This window comes from Haliotis rufescens, unplaced genomic scaffold (assembly GCF_023055435.1).
Source record: "Haliotis rufescens isolate VD_foot unplaced genomic scaffold, xgHalRufe1.0.p SCAF_44, whole genome shotgun sequence".
NCBI lineage: Eukaryota > Metazoa > Mollusca > Gastropoda > Lepetellida > Haliotidae > Haliotis > Haliotis rufescens.
In genome coordinates this window covers 2,812,393-2,834,238 of record NW_025964157.1, presented here as the reverse complement: position 1 = coordinate 2,834,238, position 21,846 = coordinate 2,812,393, and the positions used below count along the sequence as shown (strand labels likewise).

General features: G+C 41.6%; 1 protein-coding gene across 1 annotated transcript in view; it reads right to left on the bottom strand.

Annotated features, from left to right (window-relative positions):
• The window catches only part of LOC124136073 (exportin-T-like), a 38,099-nt gene that overhangs the window by 9,508 nt on the left and 6,745 nt on the right, over positions 1 to 21,846 (bottom strand). The window contains exons 3-20 of the mRNA XM_046501852.2: positions 20,806 to 20,862; positions 19,580 to 19,649; positions 18,759 to 18,977; positions 17,773 to 17,856; positions 16,767 to 17,036; positions 15,729 to 15,808; positions 14,937 to 15,132; positions 14,168 to 14,230; positions 13,616 to 13,687; positions 11,453 to 11,581; positions 10,938 to 11,006; positions 9,410 to 9,529; positions 8,534 to 8,628; positions 7,399 to 7,564; positions 6,671 to 6,813; positions 5,998 to 6,283; positions 4,946 to 5,135; positions 4,239 to 4,306 (exon numbers count right to left, since the gene is read on the bottom strand). Of these exons, the coding sequence (XP_046357808.2) occupies positions 4,239 to 4,306; positions 4,946 to 5,135; positions 5,998 to 6,283; positions 6,671 to 6,813; positions 7,399 to 7,564; positions 8,534 to 8,628; positions 9,410 to 9,529; positions 10,938 to 11,006; positions 11,453 to 11,581; positions 13,616 to 13,687; positions 14,168 to 14,230; positions 14,937 to 15,132; positions 15,729 to 15,808; positions 16,767 to 17,036; positions 17,773 to 17,856; positions 18,759 to 18,977; positions 19,580 to 19,649; positions 20,806 to 20,862 (2,377 nt within the window). The remainder of the gene's footprint in view (positions 1 to 4,238; positions 4,307 to 4,945; positions 5,136 to 5,997; positions 6,284 to 6,670; positions 6,814 to 7,398; positions 7,565 to 8,533; positions 8,629 to 9,409; positions 9,530 to 10,937; positions 11,007 to 11,452; positions 11,582 to 13,615; positions 13,688 to 14,167; positions 14,231 to 14,936; positions 15,133 to 15,728; positions 15,809 to 16,766; positions 17,037 to 17,772; positions 17,857 to 18,758; positions 18,978 to 19,579; positions 19,650 to 20,805; positions 20,863 to 21,846) is intronic.

Sequence of the window (21,846 nt, the reverse complement as noted above, 5' to 3'; positions counted from 1 at the left end):
GTTATGTTGGTAATGTCAGTAATGTCGGTATTGTCAGTAATGTCAATAATGTTGGTAATGTTAGTAATGTCGGTAATGTCAGTTATGTTGGTAATGTCAGTAATGTCAGTAATGTCAGTAATGTCGGTAATGTCAGTTATGTTGGTAATGTCGGTAATGTCAGTAATGTCAGTAATGTCGGTAATGTCAGTAACGTCAGTAATGTCAGTTATGTTAGTAATGTCAGTAATGTCGGTATTGTCAGTAATGTCAATAATGTTGGTAATGTCAGTAATGTCGGTAATGTCAGTAATGTCAGTTATGTTGGTAATGTCAGTAATGTTGGTGTTGTCAGTAATGTCAATAATGTTGGTAATGTCAGTAATGTCGGTAATGTCAATAATGTTGGTAATGTCGGTAATGTCAGTAATGTCGGTATTGTCGGTAATGTCAGTAATGTCGGTAATATCGGTAATGTCAGTAATGTCGGTAATGTCAGTAACGTCAGTAATGTCAGTTATGTTGGTAATGTCAGTAATGTCGGTATTGTCAGTAATGTCAATAATGTTGGTAATGTCAGTAATGTCGGTAATGTCAGTAATGTCGGTAATGTCAGTAATGTCAGTTATGTTGGTAATGTCAGTAATGTCGGTGTTGTCAGTAATGTCCATAATGTTGGTAATGTTAGTAATGTCGGTAATGTCAGTAATGTCAGTAATGTCAATAATGGTGGTTAATGTCGGTAATGTCAGTAATGTCGGTATTGTCGGTAATGTCAGTAATGTCAGTAATGTCGGTATTGTCAGTGATGTTGGTAATGTTGGTAATGTCGGTAATGTCGGTATTGTCAGTAATGTCAGTAATGTCAGTAATGTCAGTAATGTCAACATTCAAAGCATTACAGCCCTCATAGTTTCACTCTTGTCACTATTGCTCAACCCCATTGCACAATTATATAATTACAGTAAACTACCTTTATAATCAACACACTTATAACGGACTGATGGATATAACAAACATATTTTTGGTCTCGGCCATTTGCTGTTTATATGCTTGTAACGAACTACTGTTATACTGAACTAAATTCAGTCGTCCCTTTGAGTTCGTTATAACCTTAGTTTACTGTATGTTAAAACTAAAGTTTGATTTCATCCTTGGTAGCCATTTGTTTCACAAAGTGATCATAGCACTATGACTGTCTATATTAACATATACAGCTTTGTCAAACTGAACCTTGTTTACGAATGTTATTATTGTAGTCGACAAAGGAAACATGTAAACCATTGGTAACCATGGTAACAAGGTAACCATTGGTAACTAAGGTTTCAGATTCCTGTCATATGCAATATAATTGTTACTGAACTGAAATTAGCTGAAATATTGTTCCAGTGAGTTGAATCCAACTCACTCACTCACTCACTCACTCACTCACTCACTCACTCATTCACTCACTCTCACTCAGCAATAAAACATGATGAGATGTTGATGTTTATCATTGTTACTAAGCACTGTCATGTGAAAACCTTCAGTTGATCCTCTTTGTACAACTGTCACTGTCATGTGATACTATAAGTCTGGAAGTCTTCAGGAAGTGCTTGATGAAAACCTTCAAATTAAACCTATTTGTACGACTGTCACTGTCTGTTGTTTCAATCACCAGGTACACATCAGTGTAGTCCGGTGAGTGTCAGCCAGTGTTAATATTGCAACAGGCGACACCAACAGAACACACGATTCTAGTGGTAATTTGATGTTGCTTTCTATCAATCCGTGCATGGTGTTTGTAAATCACATCAATAAACTTCACGAACCATATCTCGTCCAAACATATTTGCATGTGTTTAGTATTAGACACTTGCTAGCGTACAGCTCCAACACTCTGTAGTAACACCCTGACCCCTTCTGTATGAAAGCATCACTGTCATGTGATACTATAGGTCTGGAAGTCTTCAGGAAACACTTGATAAAACCCCTCAAATTGATTATCTTTGTACGACTGTCACTGTGTTGTGATACTAAAGGTCAGGATGTCTTCAGGAAACACTTGATGAAAACCTTCAAGTTGATCTCCTTTGTACAACTGCCATGTGATACTATAGGTCTGGAAGTCTTCAGGAAGTGCTTGATGTACAACTTCAAGTAGATCCTCTTTGTACGACTGTCACTGTCTGTTGTTTCAATCACCAGGTACACATCAGTGTAGTCCGGTGAGTGTCAGCCAGTGTTAATATTGCAACAGGCGACACCAACAGAACACATGGTTCTAGTGGTAATTTGATGTTGCTTTCTATCAATCCGTGCATGGTGTTTGTAAATCACATCAATAAACTTCACGAACCATATCTCGTCCAAACATATTTGCATGTGTTTAGTATTAGACACTTGCTAGCGTACGGCTCCAACACTCTGTAGTAACACCCTGACCCCTTCTGTATGAAAGCATCACTGTCATGTGATACTATAGGTCTGGAAGTCTTCAGGAAACACTTGATGAAAACCTTCAAGTTGATCTCCTTTGTACAACTGCCATGTGATACTATAGGTCTGGAAGTCTTCAGGAAGTGCTTGATGTACAACTTCAAGTAGATCCTCTTTGTACGACTGTCACTGTCTGTTGTTTCAATCACCAGGTACACATCAGTGTAGTCCAGTGAGTGTCAGCCAGTGTTAATATTGCAACAGGCGACACCAACAGAACACACGGTTCTAGTGGTAATTTGATGTTGCTTATAATCAAACAATTAAAATGGTGACACACTTCAATACACTGAAGAGGCTAATCTTACTAGTTACAGAACAGTGTTCGGCAATCAGACAGACAATCACTAACACAAACAACACAACTATCAGTGAAGTAAACAATAATGCTATTCAGTATTTTTCAACATCCCAAATCATCAAAAGGCACCAGTTCACTACTAGACTGGACTGCATACCAAGTTTCATCAAGAAATATTCAACGGTTTAGGTTTCTGCTCCTGAGAGGAGCACTAACCTCATTTTCAGCAAACGCCTACTTGTCATCATGAAAACAATTATTTCTTTTTCAAATATACCTCTGAAATCATCAAAAGGCACCAGTTCACCAAAGACTGATCTGTATAGCAAATGTCAACAAGAAATATTCAATGGTTTTGGAGTTCTGCTCTAGAAACGGAAAACAGACAGACAGACATGCTGATCGCAATATCTCCCAATTGTTCCAACAGGGGGTTAAAAAAAGACAGTGAACTACAGTAAAATGTCAATAGAGCAGTGTAATACAAATGTAAATGTGTATTGGGCTGATAATAATTTTTAAACTAAATATTGCTCTTTCTTGCTACAATTTGTGAAAAAAATTAATAATGTATTCGACGTATTTGACATTCTATTTTATTAAGACTCAAAGAAAACCTTCACTTCAGATGAGTTTCTCGGTAAAGAAAGCTGTTTAGCTGTCTGGAATTGTAATAATGCATAATATGTATTTATTATGTTCTGCACATAACTTTCTGTGCTTTTAGATTTGCAGGTGCGGAGTATTAGACACTCGCTAATTTATGGCTCCGATACTTTTAATAACACCCTCATCTCATGTGTAAGAAAGTCATAGTGTCACTGTTATGTGATACAAAAGGTCTGGAAGTCTTCAGGAAGTGCTTGATGTACACCTTCAAGTTGATCCTATTTGTACGAGTGTCACTGTCTGTTGTTTCAATCACCAGGTACACATCAGTGTAGTCCGGTGTGTGTCAGATAGTGTTAATATTGCAACAGGCGACACCAACAGAACACACGGTTCTAGTGGTAATTTGATGCTGCTTTCAATCAATATGTTAACATGGTCACAACTGTCAACATACTGCAAGATCCATCAGAAAAAAAGTTTTGAAATAAATTAATCCTTTCCATACTCATCACCACTAGAGAAACATATACTTCAAGCGACAGAGAGAAGGGGAAGGAGAAGGAAGGAGAGAGAAGGGAGGGAGGGAGGGAGGGAGGTAGGAAAGAACAGTTACAGCAGTGTTTTAGTGGTATCACGGTGTAGGGCGACATGACAGAAAGGTGCTGTAAACCAAGGATCATAATCAGTGTGAAATCTGGTTTTCAAACTGGATCCTGGCATACCCAAGGGAAGTAATGCTGCACAGTGAACTCCAGCCCTTGTGCCTGACCACCCATGCCCCACATATCCTTCAAACAAATGTCAACAGACCACTGTCACACAACTACAGCTGGCCAAGATTGTCTAACTGTGAACCCCGGTCACTCACCTGGGGATCCGGCATCTCCACGGCACCCTGGACGACGGACATCAACACCTGGTTCAGGTTCTGCATGTCTGCAACAACAATGCCACGTTGTTAATTGACTGAAGTCATTGTATCGCTATGAACATATTTAATATGGGCAACGTCATGCATGGGGGCATGACAGTACAGGCTCTGTAAGTCAATCCTTGGAATGTGACAGTAGTATAGGAGATGGGGGCATGACAATCTCATTAAAATCAGATCTTAGTTCTCGCTGCCGCTAAATAAAGATCTGAGGACATCCCCTTGCTGGTGACATCAGAACCGACCTTGCCCAAACTTTGACAGACCAACGGAATGACCAATCAGAAGGCAGCTTTCTCGTGCTTTACGGCACAAATTTCAAATTGGCGACAACGCTTCGAAACATATTTTGACAAATTCTCGATTACAAATTTGAAACCTGAACAAAAAACATTCTGGACTGGCTAATAGATGGTCTAGATTGTAAGGATTCATTCGTTAAACCCGTAACTATCGTTCAGAATACCCCATGTTAAAGTTTTCGAGATTGCATGATTAGAAATCACATTCCGACTGTCACTTTCATAATATGGTAAGCGACGCACTGATTTGTGGGATGAAAGGTCGTTCTGCATGACCCCTAATGGGATGTCTTCAGATCTTTGTTAAGTGGTAGCGGTCCGTGTGGACTGCTGTGATCATACCTTGAGCTTTGAGGACTTCCAGTGCATCATGGGTAACGATGGTGGACAGGAACTGGAAGTAGCCTCGCTGCAGCAGCTTCCTCTCCTCCCTCACCTCCTGGTCTCGCTCGTCAGCCGGCGACGACAGGACCTGGAAGATCGTCGTCACCAACGGCATGAACACCTCGCTCAGGAACGGCCCAATGGCGGACTGGAACAACATCAGTAACTGCATTATAAAGCTGTAATAAATATTTTTATATTTTATTTGTAGTTTAACGCATCTCTCAGCAATACTCCAGCTACACGATGGCGGCCTGTAAACAACCAAGCCTGGACCAATTGATTAGATCAGACATTGATCCATGCCATCGGGAAGGATAACACGCAGTCAACATGCCACCGTATCTGCCCCCCCCGATACATTAAATCACTACTTATGACCAGCATAGGCTGTTGTGGACCTATTCCAAACCATAATACCCACAGGGAGATCCGATTCAAGCAAGAGGTGGACACTTGCCCAAATGTTTCCAAACAATGTAGACAATTGACTACAGCAGGAACACAAGAACACAGGAACATGGGAACATGGGAACACCAATCCCACATCCATAATAGGCCTGTTGGGGTCACAAGAACATTCCACGCCGTCGGGGTATGATGACATGATCTCAACCAAATTACCAAGTCACTCCACTCAATCCATTTGCTCGCATTTTCAGCGATTGAAGCTAACAGTTTTAGTCCACTAGTCCTTATGATGATAACAGAGTGAAACCCTTAATAATGGCAAATTTCTACTTGTCCTTATGATACCTGGGTGCCGTTGTACAAAGCGATCTTAGCGCTAAAGTGATCGTAACTCCCATACCTTAACATAGACTTACGACAGTCGTAGCGCTACGGTTGTTTTGTACAACGACACCCTGAACTATTGGCCAGTTTGACAAGGACTATCGGACTAGTGCAAATTTCTTATGCTGCTTTTACAACTAACATAGGGGACATATTCTAACGTGGGATCCTCACGATAATGTTTCACTGTTTGTCCCCTACTGTTGAAGACCCACCTTGAACTTCATGATGAGCTGGTTCATGAGTGGAATGAAGTCGTACATCTCCTTGGCCTCGGGCTGCTTCAGCAGGTGCTCCAGGGTGACGGGGATGAAGGGGAGGATCTCGTCCTCCAGGCACACCACCATGCGGTGCAGGTACTGCCGCACCCCCATGTGGATCAGCTGTCGGTGCACCGGCGTGTTCAGCGCACTCAGGAACAGCTTCAGCAGCTCTGTGAATGCAGCGACGCACCCGCTCTGCTTCATCGTCTGTTGGCTGGAGAAACCCTTGCTGGCACGACTGGAAGAGAAAGAGTCGGTTGAATAAACGTGTAAAAACCTGCTTTGAACAGTATTTCAGATAAAGAATTTTGTCAGCTTAATGTGGGAGAAAAGTCTGCAATGACATCCTTCATAGATGTTTCCATGGCAACCCATAAGCACAGGTATGGTGCTTACACACATTGAACCATAATCAGAGAGAATCAAGGGACACAACTCTGCACAGCAAATTGTGATAGGGTTTCAACTAGGAAGTGCGGTTGGTCAAATCTATTTATTTAGGCTCATTCTTTTCATGGAAAGAAATTGTATGACTAAAAACATTCTGTCTGTCACAAAAATCCATGCACTACCAAATATTACATGCTCTATCACTAGGTAGCCTGGAGGTGTTTTTCAATCTCACCTTGCCAATGACATGGCGCTGGAGATACACCTGGCGTACAACAGTCGCCGGGGTTCATCCGTCTCAGTGTACAGCTTTGTCAGTAACTCCTCAAATTTGTTCGCAATCGGTGCCAGGAGATTTTTCATCAGCACTTGCTTTTTCTTAAAAAAAAACAAGAAACATGTTTCATTCATCTCTTGTGCAATTCCTTAAGCCCAACATAACCATGAGGCATGTACATAAATATCTGGCGGTATTGCATAAATATCTGGTGGTATTGCATAAATATCTGGCGGTATTGCATAAATATCTGGTGGTATTGCATAAATATCTTGCAGAACTGCATAAATAACTGGCATCATTGCATAAATATCTGGTGGTATTGCATAAATATCTGGAGGTATTGCATAAATATCTGGTGTCATTGCATAAATATCTGGTGGCATTGCATAAATATCTGGTGGCATTGCATAAATATCAGGCGGTATTGCATAATTATCAGTGAGGCATAAAAGAAAGGGCTTCTGACTGTACACAGGGACTTTCCTGACTTTGAGATATATTTTCATTTCCTCAATTTATCATCACACATTCATTAACCATATAAATATAAATGCCAACATTTGGAAACCCCTCTTGACAGTGGCCTAGTTAATGCATTTATCTGAAACCATGATCACACACAAAAACAATTACAAAAACTAGTTCCCACTGGTCATGTGACATGCAAAGCATGTTACACTGACCTCTGGTGGCAGGGTGCTGGAGACGACGAGGATCCCCGCCGACTCATACATGAACAGCTGGTCATCATCTGACAGGAGGTGCAGGTAGCCGTTGTCTGGGGTGTTGAGGACAAGGAGGTCCTGGAGCCTCTTGAGGACGTCCTCCAGGTACGGCTGCATGTGGCTCCTGGAGGACACAAGGCACAACAGTCAACATCTCTGGAGGACACAACAAGGCACAACAGTCAACATCTTGGAAGGCACAACAAGGCACAACAGTCAACATCTCGGAGGACACAACTAGGCACAACAGTCAACATCTCGGAGGACACAAGAAGGCACAACAGTCAACATCTCTGGAGGACACAACAAGGCACAACAGTCAACATCTCTATGGACACAACAAAGCACAACAGTCAACATCTCTGGAGGACACAACAAGGCACAACAGTCAACATCTATGGAGGACACAACAAGGCACAACAGTCAACATCTCTGGAGGACACAAAAAGGCACAACAGTCAACATCTATGGAGGACACAACAAGGCACAACAGTCAACATCTCTGGAGGACACAACAAGGCACAACAGTCAACATCTCTGGAGGACACAACAAGGCACAACAGTCAACATCTCGGAGGACACAACAAGGCACAACAGTCAACATCTCGGAGGACACAACAAGGCACAACAGTCAACATCTCGGAGGACACAACTGATGTGTCGATATGATTCAGTCATGTCAATACTATACAGAGATCATGTCGATATGATTCACTGATGTGTCGATATGATACAGTCATGTCAATATTATTCAAAGATCATGTCAATATGATTCACTGATGTGTCGATATGATTCAGTCATTTCAATATTATTCAAAGATCATGTCGATATGATTTACTGATGTGTTAATACGATTCAGTCATGTCAATATAATTCAGTGATGATGTCAATATGATTTACTGATGTGTCAATATGATTCAGTCATGTCAATATTATTCAGAGATCATGTCAATATGATTCACTGATGTGTTGATGTATCATCAATCCTCTTGAAAATTCTGAATGATATTTCTTGGAATAAGTAGAGTAAACTCCATACAAAAAAGTATCTACAAAAATGTCTGTCATCACATAGATGGATGTCCAACTTACTTCAATCCCTTGATGTATCTTGAAAACAAGTAGGAGGTGCGACTGCGGACTTTCGCCGACTGGTTGCGGAACCCCCGCTCATCTAAAAACGCCATCTGAAATCAACCACCACATGTATGAGACATCTAGGGACGTGTTAGAAAAAAAGGGGTCCTTTGGGTCCCAGATAGTGTTTGAGACCCGTGAAGATCCGGGGTAGAATATGTCTTCAGGAACCCGTGCTTGCCGTAAAAGGTGACTATGCTTGTCGTAAGAGACGATTTACGGGATCGGGTAGTCAGGCTCGCTGACTTGGTTGATACAGCTCATCGTATCCCAATTGCGTGGATCGATGCTCATGATGTCAATCACTGGATTGTCTGGTCCAGACTCAATTATTTACAGACTGCCGTCATATAGCTGGTACATTGCTGAGTGCGGCGTTACACAACAAATAAACAAACAAATAAAAGAAAGGAAGATAGTGTTTGAATCTAGGGCCCCTTTTAATTTAGAAATTTGAATGGTTTTTTCATAAAGAAACACAGAAAGTTTGCATGGGGCATGGGGGACTATATGATTTATGCACATATTATTATGGCAAATATCACAAAAGTGACCCTTGACGTAAGGAAATCCAAGGAAAATTCCTAACTATTAACATTTGAATCATGATAAGGATGCCCTCGACTTGTAACACATGTCAATTGTGTCAAAATTATGCACATACATTGCAGGAGAGAAACACCTAGTGAATCTAGATCAGGGCAACCAAGCAATCGTAGTGCTAAGACAGCTGTTACTCCAACACTTAGTAACTTAGGATAATGTAGCACAAGTCGACTTGTGAAAAGTTCAATGGTAGAATGGATTTCGGCAGTAGATTGCTCAACTCACCAGAACCTCTGGGATCTGATCTGGTTCACAGCTGAAGAACTTGTCGTATCGGACGATGGTCTCAAAGAACTGGAGTTGTACCATGACATGTCCACTGCAGCTCACACGGCTGGTGATCAACTGGGGACACAAATGACAGTAGGCTACAGGAGACACAAATGACAGTAGGCTACTGGAGACACAAATGACAGTAGGCTACTGGAGACACAAATGACAGTAGGCTACAGGAGACACAAAGGACAGTAGGCTACATGAGACACAAATGACAGTAGGCTACTGGAGACACAAATGACAGTAGGCTACTGGAGACACAAATGACAGTAGGCTACATGAGACACAAATGACAGTAGGCTACTGGAGACACAAATGACAGTAGGCTACATGAGACACAAAGGACAGTAGGCTACTGGAGACACAAAGGACAGTAGGCTACTTGAGAAACACAAATTTGACTGATGCTGATTTTATAGTGCTAAGCCCACTGAGATACCATGCCGCAGTTTAACATGAATACCCCACACAGACACAGTATACTGACTCCGAGCCAACCAGTCCTTGTTTTATCCCCTTAATGCCCAGCAACAGGCATGGTAACGACATGTACCAACTTTTAACTTCTTTTGGTATGACGCGACCAGGGATTGAACCCCAGACCTTCCACTCTCTGGGTGGATGTCTACCACAAGACTATAGAGGCGGTCTGATATTAAAGAACTGGGTGTTGTTAACTTCTTTAGAGTAGTTTATAACTAATATAAGGAAGATAGATGTTGACAAGTATTCATTGATGTGCCCAACTATGTAACACACCATCTTTATCTGACATTTCTATAGCAACAGGCGACACCAACACAGCAAAAGGCCATATCAGTAATTTGATGCTGCTTGGCACAATCCAAACAAGAAGACTCTTTAAGTCATGCTAGGGTGTGCATGTTAGGGATTTAACGATTCAACGATACCTATGATATAATTGATACTAAGGTACAGACGATACTTGAATCGTCAGTTTGTGAGATCGTGATACGCTATAAATGGAACAGAAACAGAGTTTCCTCCCGTAATGGCAGAAGTAGCATGGCGCAACTTGATAGGACAGCGGAACACGAGTATGTGGTGATAGAGGACAGGCTTGCTTTTAACTATTACATTTAATAACCATCCCTCCATATAAAACTGTTTTGTTCTTGTTTTATTTGGTTAACAATTTATTTTTTTTGAGATAATAATTAGTACATGAATGAATCCAGAGGTTTTAGATTTAAATTTCAGTGATTTCATCCTTGCTTACTATTTGTTGGTGTATTGTAATACGTATTGTATCACAAGGCACCAGGCGATACTCAGCTCTAGTGCATGTGTGTGTTTATTGTTTAACACTGCAAATGGTAGCCTCTCAAGAGGTTAGTCTTTACCAAACAGGTGCATGTCAGAAGACCCAGCGATCAAAAAGGAGTGAGTGATTGAGTTAAAATTTAACATCACATTGGTAATATTAATTATTTAGAGATCAATAAAGCCAACTTACCAGTCTCATCATTTCCTGCAGGGCAGAAGCTTTGGCGAGGTTGCCACTGAAGTGTTGTCCTTGAGAAGCCTGGAGACAAGATGACATGCGAGAGTTAACATGCAGTGGATCATTCATTGCATTATTTGCATGATACAATGAGAAACAAGCATGAAATACTCATATCCCTCACCATTATGACATCTCCGTTTGTGTGGAGCAATACCACCATTTTCAGTCTAAGTCAAAGTCTTTGCCATGGAAAATTGATAAATAATCTTTTAAAAAATTCCAAATTATCAAAAGTCACCAGTTCACCACTAGACCTATCTATTATCTATGTGCAAGCTTGGTTAAGGTATCTCTCATGGATCGGAGACAATCAAGACGGATGGACAGCACCCATTCCAAGGATAATAATGCCTGAAATTTATGATCTTTCTATCTTCATTTTCACTATCAATCATTAATTGATAATCGATCCTTCTACTGTGTAATCCAGGTAATTGATTCAGGGCCAGGAATCCTCCACTGACCGGCACAGCCTCCCCGAGCATGTAGAGCAAGTTGATGGCCATCTCAACGTCCTTCAACTCCATGGCCTCCCACTGCGGCAGCGTCCGCGTCACGATGTTGTGCACCGTCACAATCACCAGCTCCGAGTCCTGCAGGGAGATAACAGTTGTGTATTCCACACATCGTCCCATGGCAACCGAAGTAGAACAAACTATCAAAGTGAAACTGAGCAAAACACTATTTTTTTATTTATTTGTTTGTTGTTTAATGCCGCAGTCAGCAATATTCCAGCTATATGACGGCGGTCTGTAGATAGTTGAGTCTGGACCAGACAATCCAGTGTTTGATATCATGAGCATCGATCTACAATATTGGGATATGATGACATTCATCAACCAAGTCAGCGAGCCTGACCTGATCCCGTTAGTTATTTACATTTTTTCATCTTTCTGTAAAATGAAATTGGGAGTCTTCAGGAAGTGCTTGATGTACACCTTCAAGTTGATCCTCTTTGTACGACTGTCACTGTCTGTTGTTTCCAGCACCAGGTACACATCAGTGTAGTCCGGTGTGTGTCAGCCAGTGTTAATATTGCAACAGGCGACACCAACAGAACACACGGTTCTAGAGGTAATTTGATGTTGCTTATAATCAAACAATTAAAATGGTGACACACTTCAATACACTGAAGAGGCTAATCTGACGAGTTACAGAACAGTGTTCGGCAATCAGACAATGCAGTAATAACTTCACAGACAATCACTAACACAAACAACACAACTATCAGTGAAGTAAACAATAATGCTATTCAGTATTTTTCAACATCCCAAATCATCAAAAGGCACCAGTTCACTACTAGACCGGACTGCATAGCAAGTTTCATCAAGAAATATTCAACGGTTTAGGTTTCTGTTCCTGAAAGGACCACTACCCTCATTTTCAGTAAACGCCAATTTGTCGTCATGAAAACAATTATTTCTTTTTCAAATATACATCTGATATCATCAAAAGGCACCAGTTCACCAAAGACTGATCTGTATAGCAAATGTCAACAAGAAATATTCAATGGTTTTGGAGTTCTGCTCTAGAAACGGAAAACAGACAGACAGACATGCTGATCGCAATATCTCCCAATTGTTCCAACAGGGGGTTAAAAAAAGACAGTGAACTACAGTAAAATGTCAATAGAGCAGTGTAATACAAATGTAAATGTGTATTGGGCTGATAATAATTTTTAAACTAAATATTGCTCTTTCTTGCTACAATTTGTGAAAAAAATTAATAATGTATTCGACGTATTTGACATTCTATTTTATTAAGACTCAAAGAAAACCTTCACTTCAGATGAGTTTCTCGGTAAAGAAAGCTGTTTAGCTGTCTGGAATTGTAATTGTAATGATTTGCAGGTGCGGAGTATTAGACACTCGCTAATTTATGGCTCCGATACTTTTAATAACACCCTCATCTCATGTGTAAGAAAGTAATAGTGTCATTGTTATGTGATACAAAAGGTCTGGAAGTCTTCAGGAAGTGCTTGATGTACACCTTCAAGTTGATCCTCTTTGTACGAGTGTCACTGTCTGTTGTTTCCAGCACCAGGTACACATCAGTGTAGCCCGGTGTGTGTCAGCCAGTGTTAATATTGCAACAGGCGACACCAACAGAACACACAGTTCTAGTGGTAATTTGATGCTGCTTCTATCAAACAATTTTCTGGGTTTCACTTTTTTTTAGCAACAATGCAATACTCTAAATAAGGGCAGGATCAATGTATGTAAGGCTAAAAACATAACAGATATGAAAGAAATAAAATTAGAAAGTGTCTTCAAAATATACATCCGAATCACACAACACGGGAGGCTAAAATTGATATTTATGGGGATTCACACACTACACATCTTCCCAAGGCAAGGGAGTTCTATTTTTGCTCGACTAACGAGTCTACACATAGTCCAATCAATATCGCGCAACGAAATCAACATCTGGTTCGTAAACTGCCGTACAGATTTCGGTTGATTTGAGGATTTGCAAAACATGTGTACCGACGACTTAGGACCAACAATCGTGTCCAAATCTTTTCATGTTTTTAATCAAGGTGCTCACGTGATTTGCTGCACTTGGCGAAGTAAGACTGATTGATTGCAGCCCTTGACACCTACATGCTTGTTATGGGAAAGACTCACCAGTTGGGCCATGTTGTTGAAGATGACCTTGAGCTGTTTCCGATACTCCTGAAACATGGCCTCATCTTCTCCCTGTGTCACATGACAAACACACAGATTAGACAAACACACAAACTTTAAAGAGATCAAGTTTTAAATTAATGGCTGCCGACAGGGTCAATTACGAGGTACAGCCAATATTCAAGTGGAAAATCTGACAACTCCACAGTTGCCGAACGGTAAAACTGCTATAAATGTGATCACCTCAGGATCAGAAAAAAACTGAGTTATTGTCAACCAATTATCCTCCAAAAAAATGAACTTGAAGAACGAAATATATCCCGAGTGAGATATTTTAGTGTTATCCTGTCTACCCCACAAGGTCGCACTGGTCTACGCATGCGAAGTAGCAATCTCACGGAACCCCTGAATCTTGTGACTGCATGGTAGAATTCAAGACTCGAGTTTCAACGTGTATGTGGAGAACATCCTGAACACTCATGACTCTCCAGGTTAACCTGTGACCTGTAATGATTTCAATGAATGTTCAAAAGAATATTAAATCTCACTTACCTCTTGGTCGAAATTATAAGAATCGTCATACTTCATTTTCTTGACTATTGTGTAAAGGAGACCCTGCGAAATAAATGAAATCAAAGTCAACAACACAACAATGTACAGTACAAAGATGTTAATATTAATAAACAACTATGATATCATTGACAATTAGCAATATTCCTGCAATATCACGGCGGGGGACACCAGAAATGGGCTTCACACATGGTACCCATGTCGGGAATCGAACCCGGGTCTTCGGCGTGACGAGCGAACGCTTTAACCACTAGGCTACCCGACCGCCCGACAATTATCAGACATTTTGTCAGGCCATAATATATGAACTGTTAGCATGATGAGATTGTCATCCCTGACAGCTGAACACCCCGCCCTGCTTCACAACAGTGTATTGTCCCCAAGCATGAACACGACGTACAGACGCAGAAACTCAGGAAATCATAGTGTTTGTTTGTTGTTTAAATCCATACTAACCAATATTCCAGATATATGGTGGCCATCTGTAATAAATCGAGGCTGGACCAGACAATCCAATGATTGACATCATGAGCATCGATCTAAGTAATTGTGTTACGATGACATGCATCAACCAAGTCAGCGAGTCTGACCACCTGATCCTGTTAGTCGCCTTTTGGGCAAGCATGGGTTGCTGAATACCTATTCTACCCCGGATCTTCACGGATCTTAGCACAAGAAAATTTGGTAGCCTATAGTTGATGAAGTACAGATAGATGTGAAGACACAGCAGCGTTGTATACGCTAGTCCTACCTCCATATTCTCCCTCTGTTTTGGCGAGAGGGGAGCTATTTGTTTCAACAAGTTGATGTATTCTTGTGAAAAGTTGGCAACAGCTCCGGACACATCGTCATCTTCATCACCAAGGAAACGCAGCATGTACGGCACTTTGGTCTCCAGAGCTTGTAGTGTGTTATTTGCGTTTTGTGTATCGCCACTCTTAGCTAATCTGCAATAGCAATGGGCATAGTGACAATCAAAGGTTTGTTTTTCGGTAACCATTGATCAAACGAAGTGGTGAAAGCTCAATGAGATTCAGGCTTGCGATATTGCCACTTGGTGAAACCCACAAGTATGGGTATTGTGTTGACAAAACAAGAAACATAATCAGGACATCTTAGATTTGAACCCAAGCTCACTGGAATCTGGCATGCCAAAGGGAAGTAACTCTGGAGCCTCTCAAAACCAGCCAGGAGTCAAGAGACAAGAAGTCAAAAGTAAATGTTGTTTGTTGAGTGAGTGAGTTTGGTTTTAGCAATATTCCAGCAATATCATGGCAGGGAACACCAGAAATAGGCTTCACACATTGTACCCATGTCGGGAATCGAACGCGGGTCTTCGGCGTGACGAACGAATGCTTTAACCACTGGGCTACCGCACTGCCCCATCACAACAGTAAGCACATGACGGCCACACCATTACTGTATCCAGACCAGATGAATCTATGGTAGTAGGAATAACAATCAACGTCATCGGAGTACGATATCTAACAATCATTTCATGAAACTGATGCACGAGATATCATTTGACATAGTGGCTACTTACTTCTGCCATGATGTCAACAGCGCAATGCCGGCACCGTTGATCAACTTGGACAGCTTGGCCAGGAAGTCCCCTTCTTCATCCTGGGAAAAAGACAAAGAGCATTGTGTAATTGGTTTTGTCTAAACTGTTTGTTTCGTTTGTTTGTTTGATGTTTGCCACCGCACTCAGCAATATTACAGTTATATGATGGTAGTTTGTAAATAATCAAGTGTGGACCAGACAATCCAGTGATTCATATAAGCATCGATCCATGCAACTGGCATGCGATGACATGCATCAACCAAGTCAGTCGATTTTTACAGCAAGCATGGGTTGTTGAAGACCTATTCTAACCTGGATCTTCACAGGTCTTGTCTAAACAGAAAAAGTAAGCTACAATATCAAAACATGGGATTGAGAAACCATCATAATACCAAGTATCGCCGACACTGGGGTTGGAACCCACAATAATGTCTTTCTGGGTGCCCAAGGGACACAACTCTGCAAAGCAAATTGCCGCACCTTAGATGACTGGGCCACCCATGCCACCAGTCACCAATATTCCAGGAATATATCACAACAGTCTGTTGAGTCTGGACCAGGCAAACCAGCATCTGAAAGTATGAGCAACGATACACACTATCCTCGTTCGGAAGCCATGTTGCATCCACTGACTTTTGGAAGTGAATTTGTTGTTGTTGTTGTTGTTGTTGTTGTTGTTCAACGCCTCACTCAGAAAACTTAAAGCTATATCACAGCAGCCTGTAAATAATCAAGTCTGGTCCAGACAATCCAATGATTGATACTGTGAGTAATCATCTACAGCATCAATCAAGTTGACGATTCTGACCATCCGATCCTATTTGGTCGACTCTCACAACCAGCTTAGGATTCTGAGGATCTATTCTCACCCGGAATCCTCATGGGGGGGGGATTCTTTCTTGACAGTATGTCTTAACGTGTAAAGCATGGTTATAGCAGCACATACTTAACGTGTAAAGCATGGTTATAGCAGCACATATGTTGTTTGGATCCTGTGACTCTAACTGCAAGCCTTACCTCCGGTGGGTTGAGCACACCAGCGTTGTCTAGAAACGCCATGAAAGACTCCACCAGTTTAGTTTTGCTGACAGGATCCATCCCCTTGCTGATGATCTCGTGAACACAGTCGCACGCGCTCTCCCTCACCAAGGTCAAGGACAGGAACCGCAACAATGCAGATACCACCTTGTCATTGGCTATGAGGCTGATGTCAATCCAAGACACAAATTTCCCCACAACGTCCAGACAGGTACAGGTTATTTCAGGTTTGCTGGTTTCATACCCCGTCTGAAAATAAGACATTTATTATCCTTTAGTATTAGGCCATTATAGATTTTTATCCCCTTCCAATCCCGCTACCCAACACGCTGCCTCATCTCGTCTTATTTCCACAACTACTTACAGACAAAATATATCACCTACAGCCTCATATTTTTAAATTTGGATGAAAATTTAATAAAACAATGAAATGTTCTTAAATCACCAAGCACAGTCCAAGTGTCAAACAGTTGGTTCTGAGTGAGTGAGTGAGTGAGTGAGTGAGTGAGTGAGTGAGTGAGTGAGTGAGTGAGTCTTACGATGCTTTCAGCAATATTCCAGCAATATTCCAGCAATATCACGGCGGGGGACACCAGAAATGGGCTTCATGACCACTTTAACCACTAGGCTACCCTACCGCCCCTGCCAGCTTTGGGAGGAAAGCCAAAATAGGTGCAGGTGTTAGATGTTCTCCTTGTTCGTCAAGTCCTCAAGCACAACAACCTGCTTGTTTCTTCATTGTTTAACACCGCACTGAGCAATATCCCAGCTATATGACAGTGTCCTGTAAATAATCGAATCTGGGCCAGACAATCCAGTTATTGATGGCAAGAGCATCAATCATAATCGCCAAGGTACGATGACATGCATCAACCAAATCACCTAGCATGACCACCCAATCCATCCAGTCACCTCTTATGACAAGGGTAGGTTGCTGTGGACCAATTCTAACCAAGAATCTGTGCAGAGTTGATATTTTCCTCACCATGATCTGGTACCACGACTCAGCCAGCTGTGCCACGCAATGGTCCCGCATCGTGTCTTTAATCACTGTGTTCCGCTGAGTCTCCTGTAAAACAAACATTCATCATGTTACAACTCTAGTCATAGTCGCTATGGAGAAAAATGGAGGTGAAATTGGGTTTAACTTCGCGTCCAAGATTATTGCACTTATATAGCGACGTGCATGCACGTGTGTGTGTGGGGGGGGCTGCTTGTACTAGTCCGGACTGATGCCGATTTATAGTGCTAGCACACTGAGATACCATGCCGCAGTTTAACATGAATACCCCACTCAGACACAGTATACTAACTCCAAGCCGACCAGTCCTTGTTTTAGCCCCTTAATGCCGAGCGCCAGACAGGGTAACAACAGGTTACCTTCCCCTCTCCAGGTGGACGCTCTACAACTAGACCACGGAGGCGGTCCAGAACTAATGTTGTCATCAATGGTCCATTTGTGACTGTGGCTGTCCTACCATCATTTAATTTCCAGACACGACTCGATTATTCTGCTTCAAAGTAGAGCAGAACACTGTAAATCATTTTTTTTAAAACTGAGGTTGATTTCAGTTTGTACAGGAAATGTCCAACAACTTTCAGACCTACCACGACCAGCTTCAAACTTTTGAGTCTCAGTTTAATGAAGTAGATTGTAGTCTCATTATATCAACCATTAAATTAGCAGCTGAGCTTACTTGACCAAGCCAAACTGGATGAGACACAGGCTACTAACAAGTGGCTAAATTCGCAGACTGCTTAAGACTTTAAGCCAAAGATTGGCTGAAATAGAGCCAGGCCAAGCGATGCTAAATAATAGTGACATGATGAGTATTGATCCACACCATCATGACACGACTTACAATCTCACATTATAATCGTCATTTAGTATGCTTTGTCCCTTGTTACAACAAGCAAAAGGTGCTTGGGATCTGTTGTGAGCCCAAAGATACATTTCATGAGTTTTCTCACCTGTGGTGTGTGGACAATCTCCCGGTCCACCACCTCACTGTCGATGGCCAGGAGTATCCTCAGGAACATGTCAACAGCGAGGTGGCCCAGGGACAGAGTGGACAGCAGGTCCGCAAAGAACGTCTGCCACCGGTGGGGATAGTCCACAATGAAAGCAAGGGAGACAATCTGGGCCACTTTGTTGCGCAGAAAGTTCTTGCCCTGGCTTGCTTCATTTCCCTGAAACAAAGCAAAAGAATGTGTGTCATTCCCTGTCCTTGTATGCCACACAACATGGGATATTCACAGTGTCAGACTTGATGTGTGGAGATGTTTTCGAATGAACAAGGGATTGGGCCTGATATTGACACATGTTAAGCTTTATAAGTAATAGAAAACAAAAGTAAACATGAGATCCTCCATGCAAATGTGCAAAGTTTTAAAAGAATTCCGCAATAGGTATTGCATAGTTTAAAAAGCGGTCGTTCATGTTGAGTTTGTTTGTTTGTTGTTTAACGCCGCACTCAGCAATATTCCAGCTATATGACGGCGGTCTGTAAATAACTGAGTCTGGACCAGACAATCCAGTGATTGATATCATGAGCATTGATCTAAGCAATTGGGATACGATGACATGCATCAACCAAGTCAGCGAGTCTGACCACCGATCCTGTTAGTCGCCTCTTACGACAAGCATGGGTTGCTGAAGACCTATTCTACCCCGGATCTTCAAGGGTCGTTTTGTGTTGAGAAACTGATCGAAAGAAGGTCATTTTAGTATCATACAGGCTTCATTTCCCTCCCAAAATGTTCACTTAAATGCATTGGCAATGTTTCCTTACCTCCATTTGCAAACAGGCGTTGATGAAAGACTTGACATTGTTGTGGTCTTCTGGCGTGGACTGTGCATAACTGTAAGTAGAACAAAATGGGCATCAAATTCTAATACTCCATTCTGAAGGTGCTGAAACAATACATATATCAGGGATGCAACTTAACTTGCAACACTTACTAGCCTGAATAGTGGTAGCATAGAAGGAAACACAAAAGGCCCCTTTCTCTGGATATATTAATTTATGGCACCAACTCAGTCTTGCTAAGTATCTCTTTGACAAGCTAAGTTCAGTAGTTTCTGAAAAACCATGTCTCCATTGCAGACACTATGCACTTTGAAAATAACATGGATCAGGGACCGTCACTGTGTATGCTCAAAATCTAAAAACATCTAACAAGGGAAGTAACTCTGGAAAAAATAATTTACGGGACCAATTATCGAACTCTGTCATGACAAGTATCTCATAGATCAGCAGCTAACTGTCGTTCACGTAACTTTAGTAGTTTCTGAGAAAACCATTTCACACAGTATGCAACAAGTTGAAAAAGCACGGAGAAAGGGCCATAACTCTGCAAAAATTAATTTAAGACACCAATTTTCAAACACATTCAAGATCATGACCAGTAAGATCAGTGTGTAAAATTTCAGTTCTCTAACTTAAATAGTTTTTGAAAAAATTTGTCCACTTTGAAAAGCGGATGGAAGGACGGACAGATGGACAAAGTCTGTTCCTGGATATCCCCTGCCCCACTTTTTGTAGGGATAATAACCATACACTTTACATCTGTCAACCATTGACAAAATCACCTCAACCAATGTTTATCATGGTTTCAGCGAAGAATAAAAAAAAAATTAAAACTGCCATGCTTTTGAAAATATCAGTTCTAATAATAAGGTTCATGTGATTTTAACGTCAACTCTGTAAGTCACTGCATGACGCTGTATGTGTGATATTTGTTTGTTGTTTAAATTCTGCACACAGTAATATCCCAGGTATATGACGGCAGCCTGTACATAATCTGGTCTGGACCAGACAATCCAGTGATTGACACCATTAAACAATGATCCATGTCGTAGGAGTACAATGACAGCTGTCAACCAAGTCACCAAGCCTGACCACCCCCATCCATTTGGTCCCCGCTTTCGACCAGCATAGGTTGCTGGGGACCAATTCTAACCGGAATCCCCATGGGATTAATATGTGTGAAGTACACCTAGACCTACAGTACACACCTGTTCTTCAAATAGTGCTCCACAACTTGTAAACAAAAGAACTTCACATGGTCGTTGCTGAAAAGAAAGATTAAAACCATGCAAATGTAAAGTGATTACTACATACATGGACATTGACAAAAAGCAACATATCATAGTCAGTAACTCTCATGAATAACATTATTCATGATAATTCTGCATTATCAGGATTATTTGATGCTTCTTCTACCAAAGTTATTGGCAATAGTTGCCAGTCTCCTGACAATCTACGAATCAAGCAAAACATGTCACACGTGGGTTTCTGTTGGCCAAAGCCAATAGTTACGCTATCTCTACAAGCTGACATACCTGTGGTACCTGCCACTCGTTACACTGTTGTCTCTACAAGCTGCCATACCTGTGGTACCTGCCACTAGTTACACTGTCTCTACAAGCTGACTTACCTGTGGTACCTGCCACTAGTTACACTGTTGTCTCTACAAGCTGACTTACCTGTGGTACCTGCCACTAGTTACACTGTTGTCTCTACAAGCTGACTTACCTGTGGTACCTGCCACTCGTTACACTGTTGTCTCTACAAGCTGACTTACCTGTGGTACCTGCCACTCGTTACACTGTTGTCTCTACAAGCTGACTTACCTGTGGTACCTGCCACTCGTTACACTGTTGTCTCTACAAGCTGACTTACCTGTGGTACTTGCCACTAGTTACACTGTCTCTACAAGCTGACTTACCTGTGGTACCTGCCACTAGTTACACTGTTGTCTCTACAAGCTGACTTACCTGTGGTACCTGCCACACGTTACACTGTTGTATCTACAAGCTGACATACCTGCCACTCGTTACACTGTTGTATCTACAAGCTGACATACCTGTGGTACCTGCCACTAGTTACACTGTTGTCTCTACAAGCTGACTTACCTGTGAAACCTGCCACTCGTTCCACTGCTGTCTCTACAAGCTGACATACCTGTGGTACCTGCCACTAGTTACACTGTCTCTACAAGCTGACATACCTGTGGTACCTGCCACTAGTTACACTGTTGTCTCTACAAGCTGACA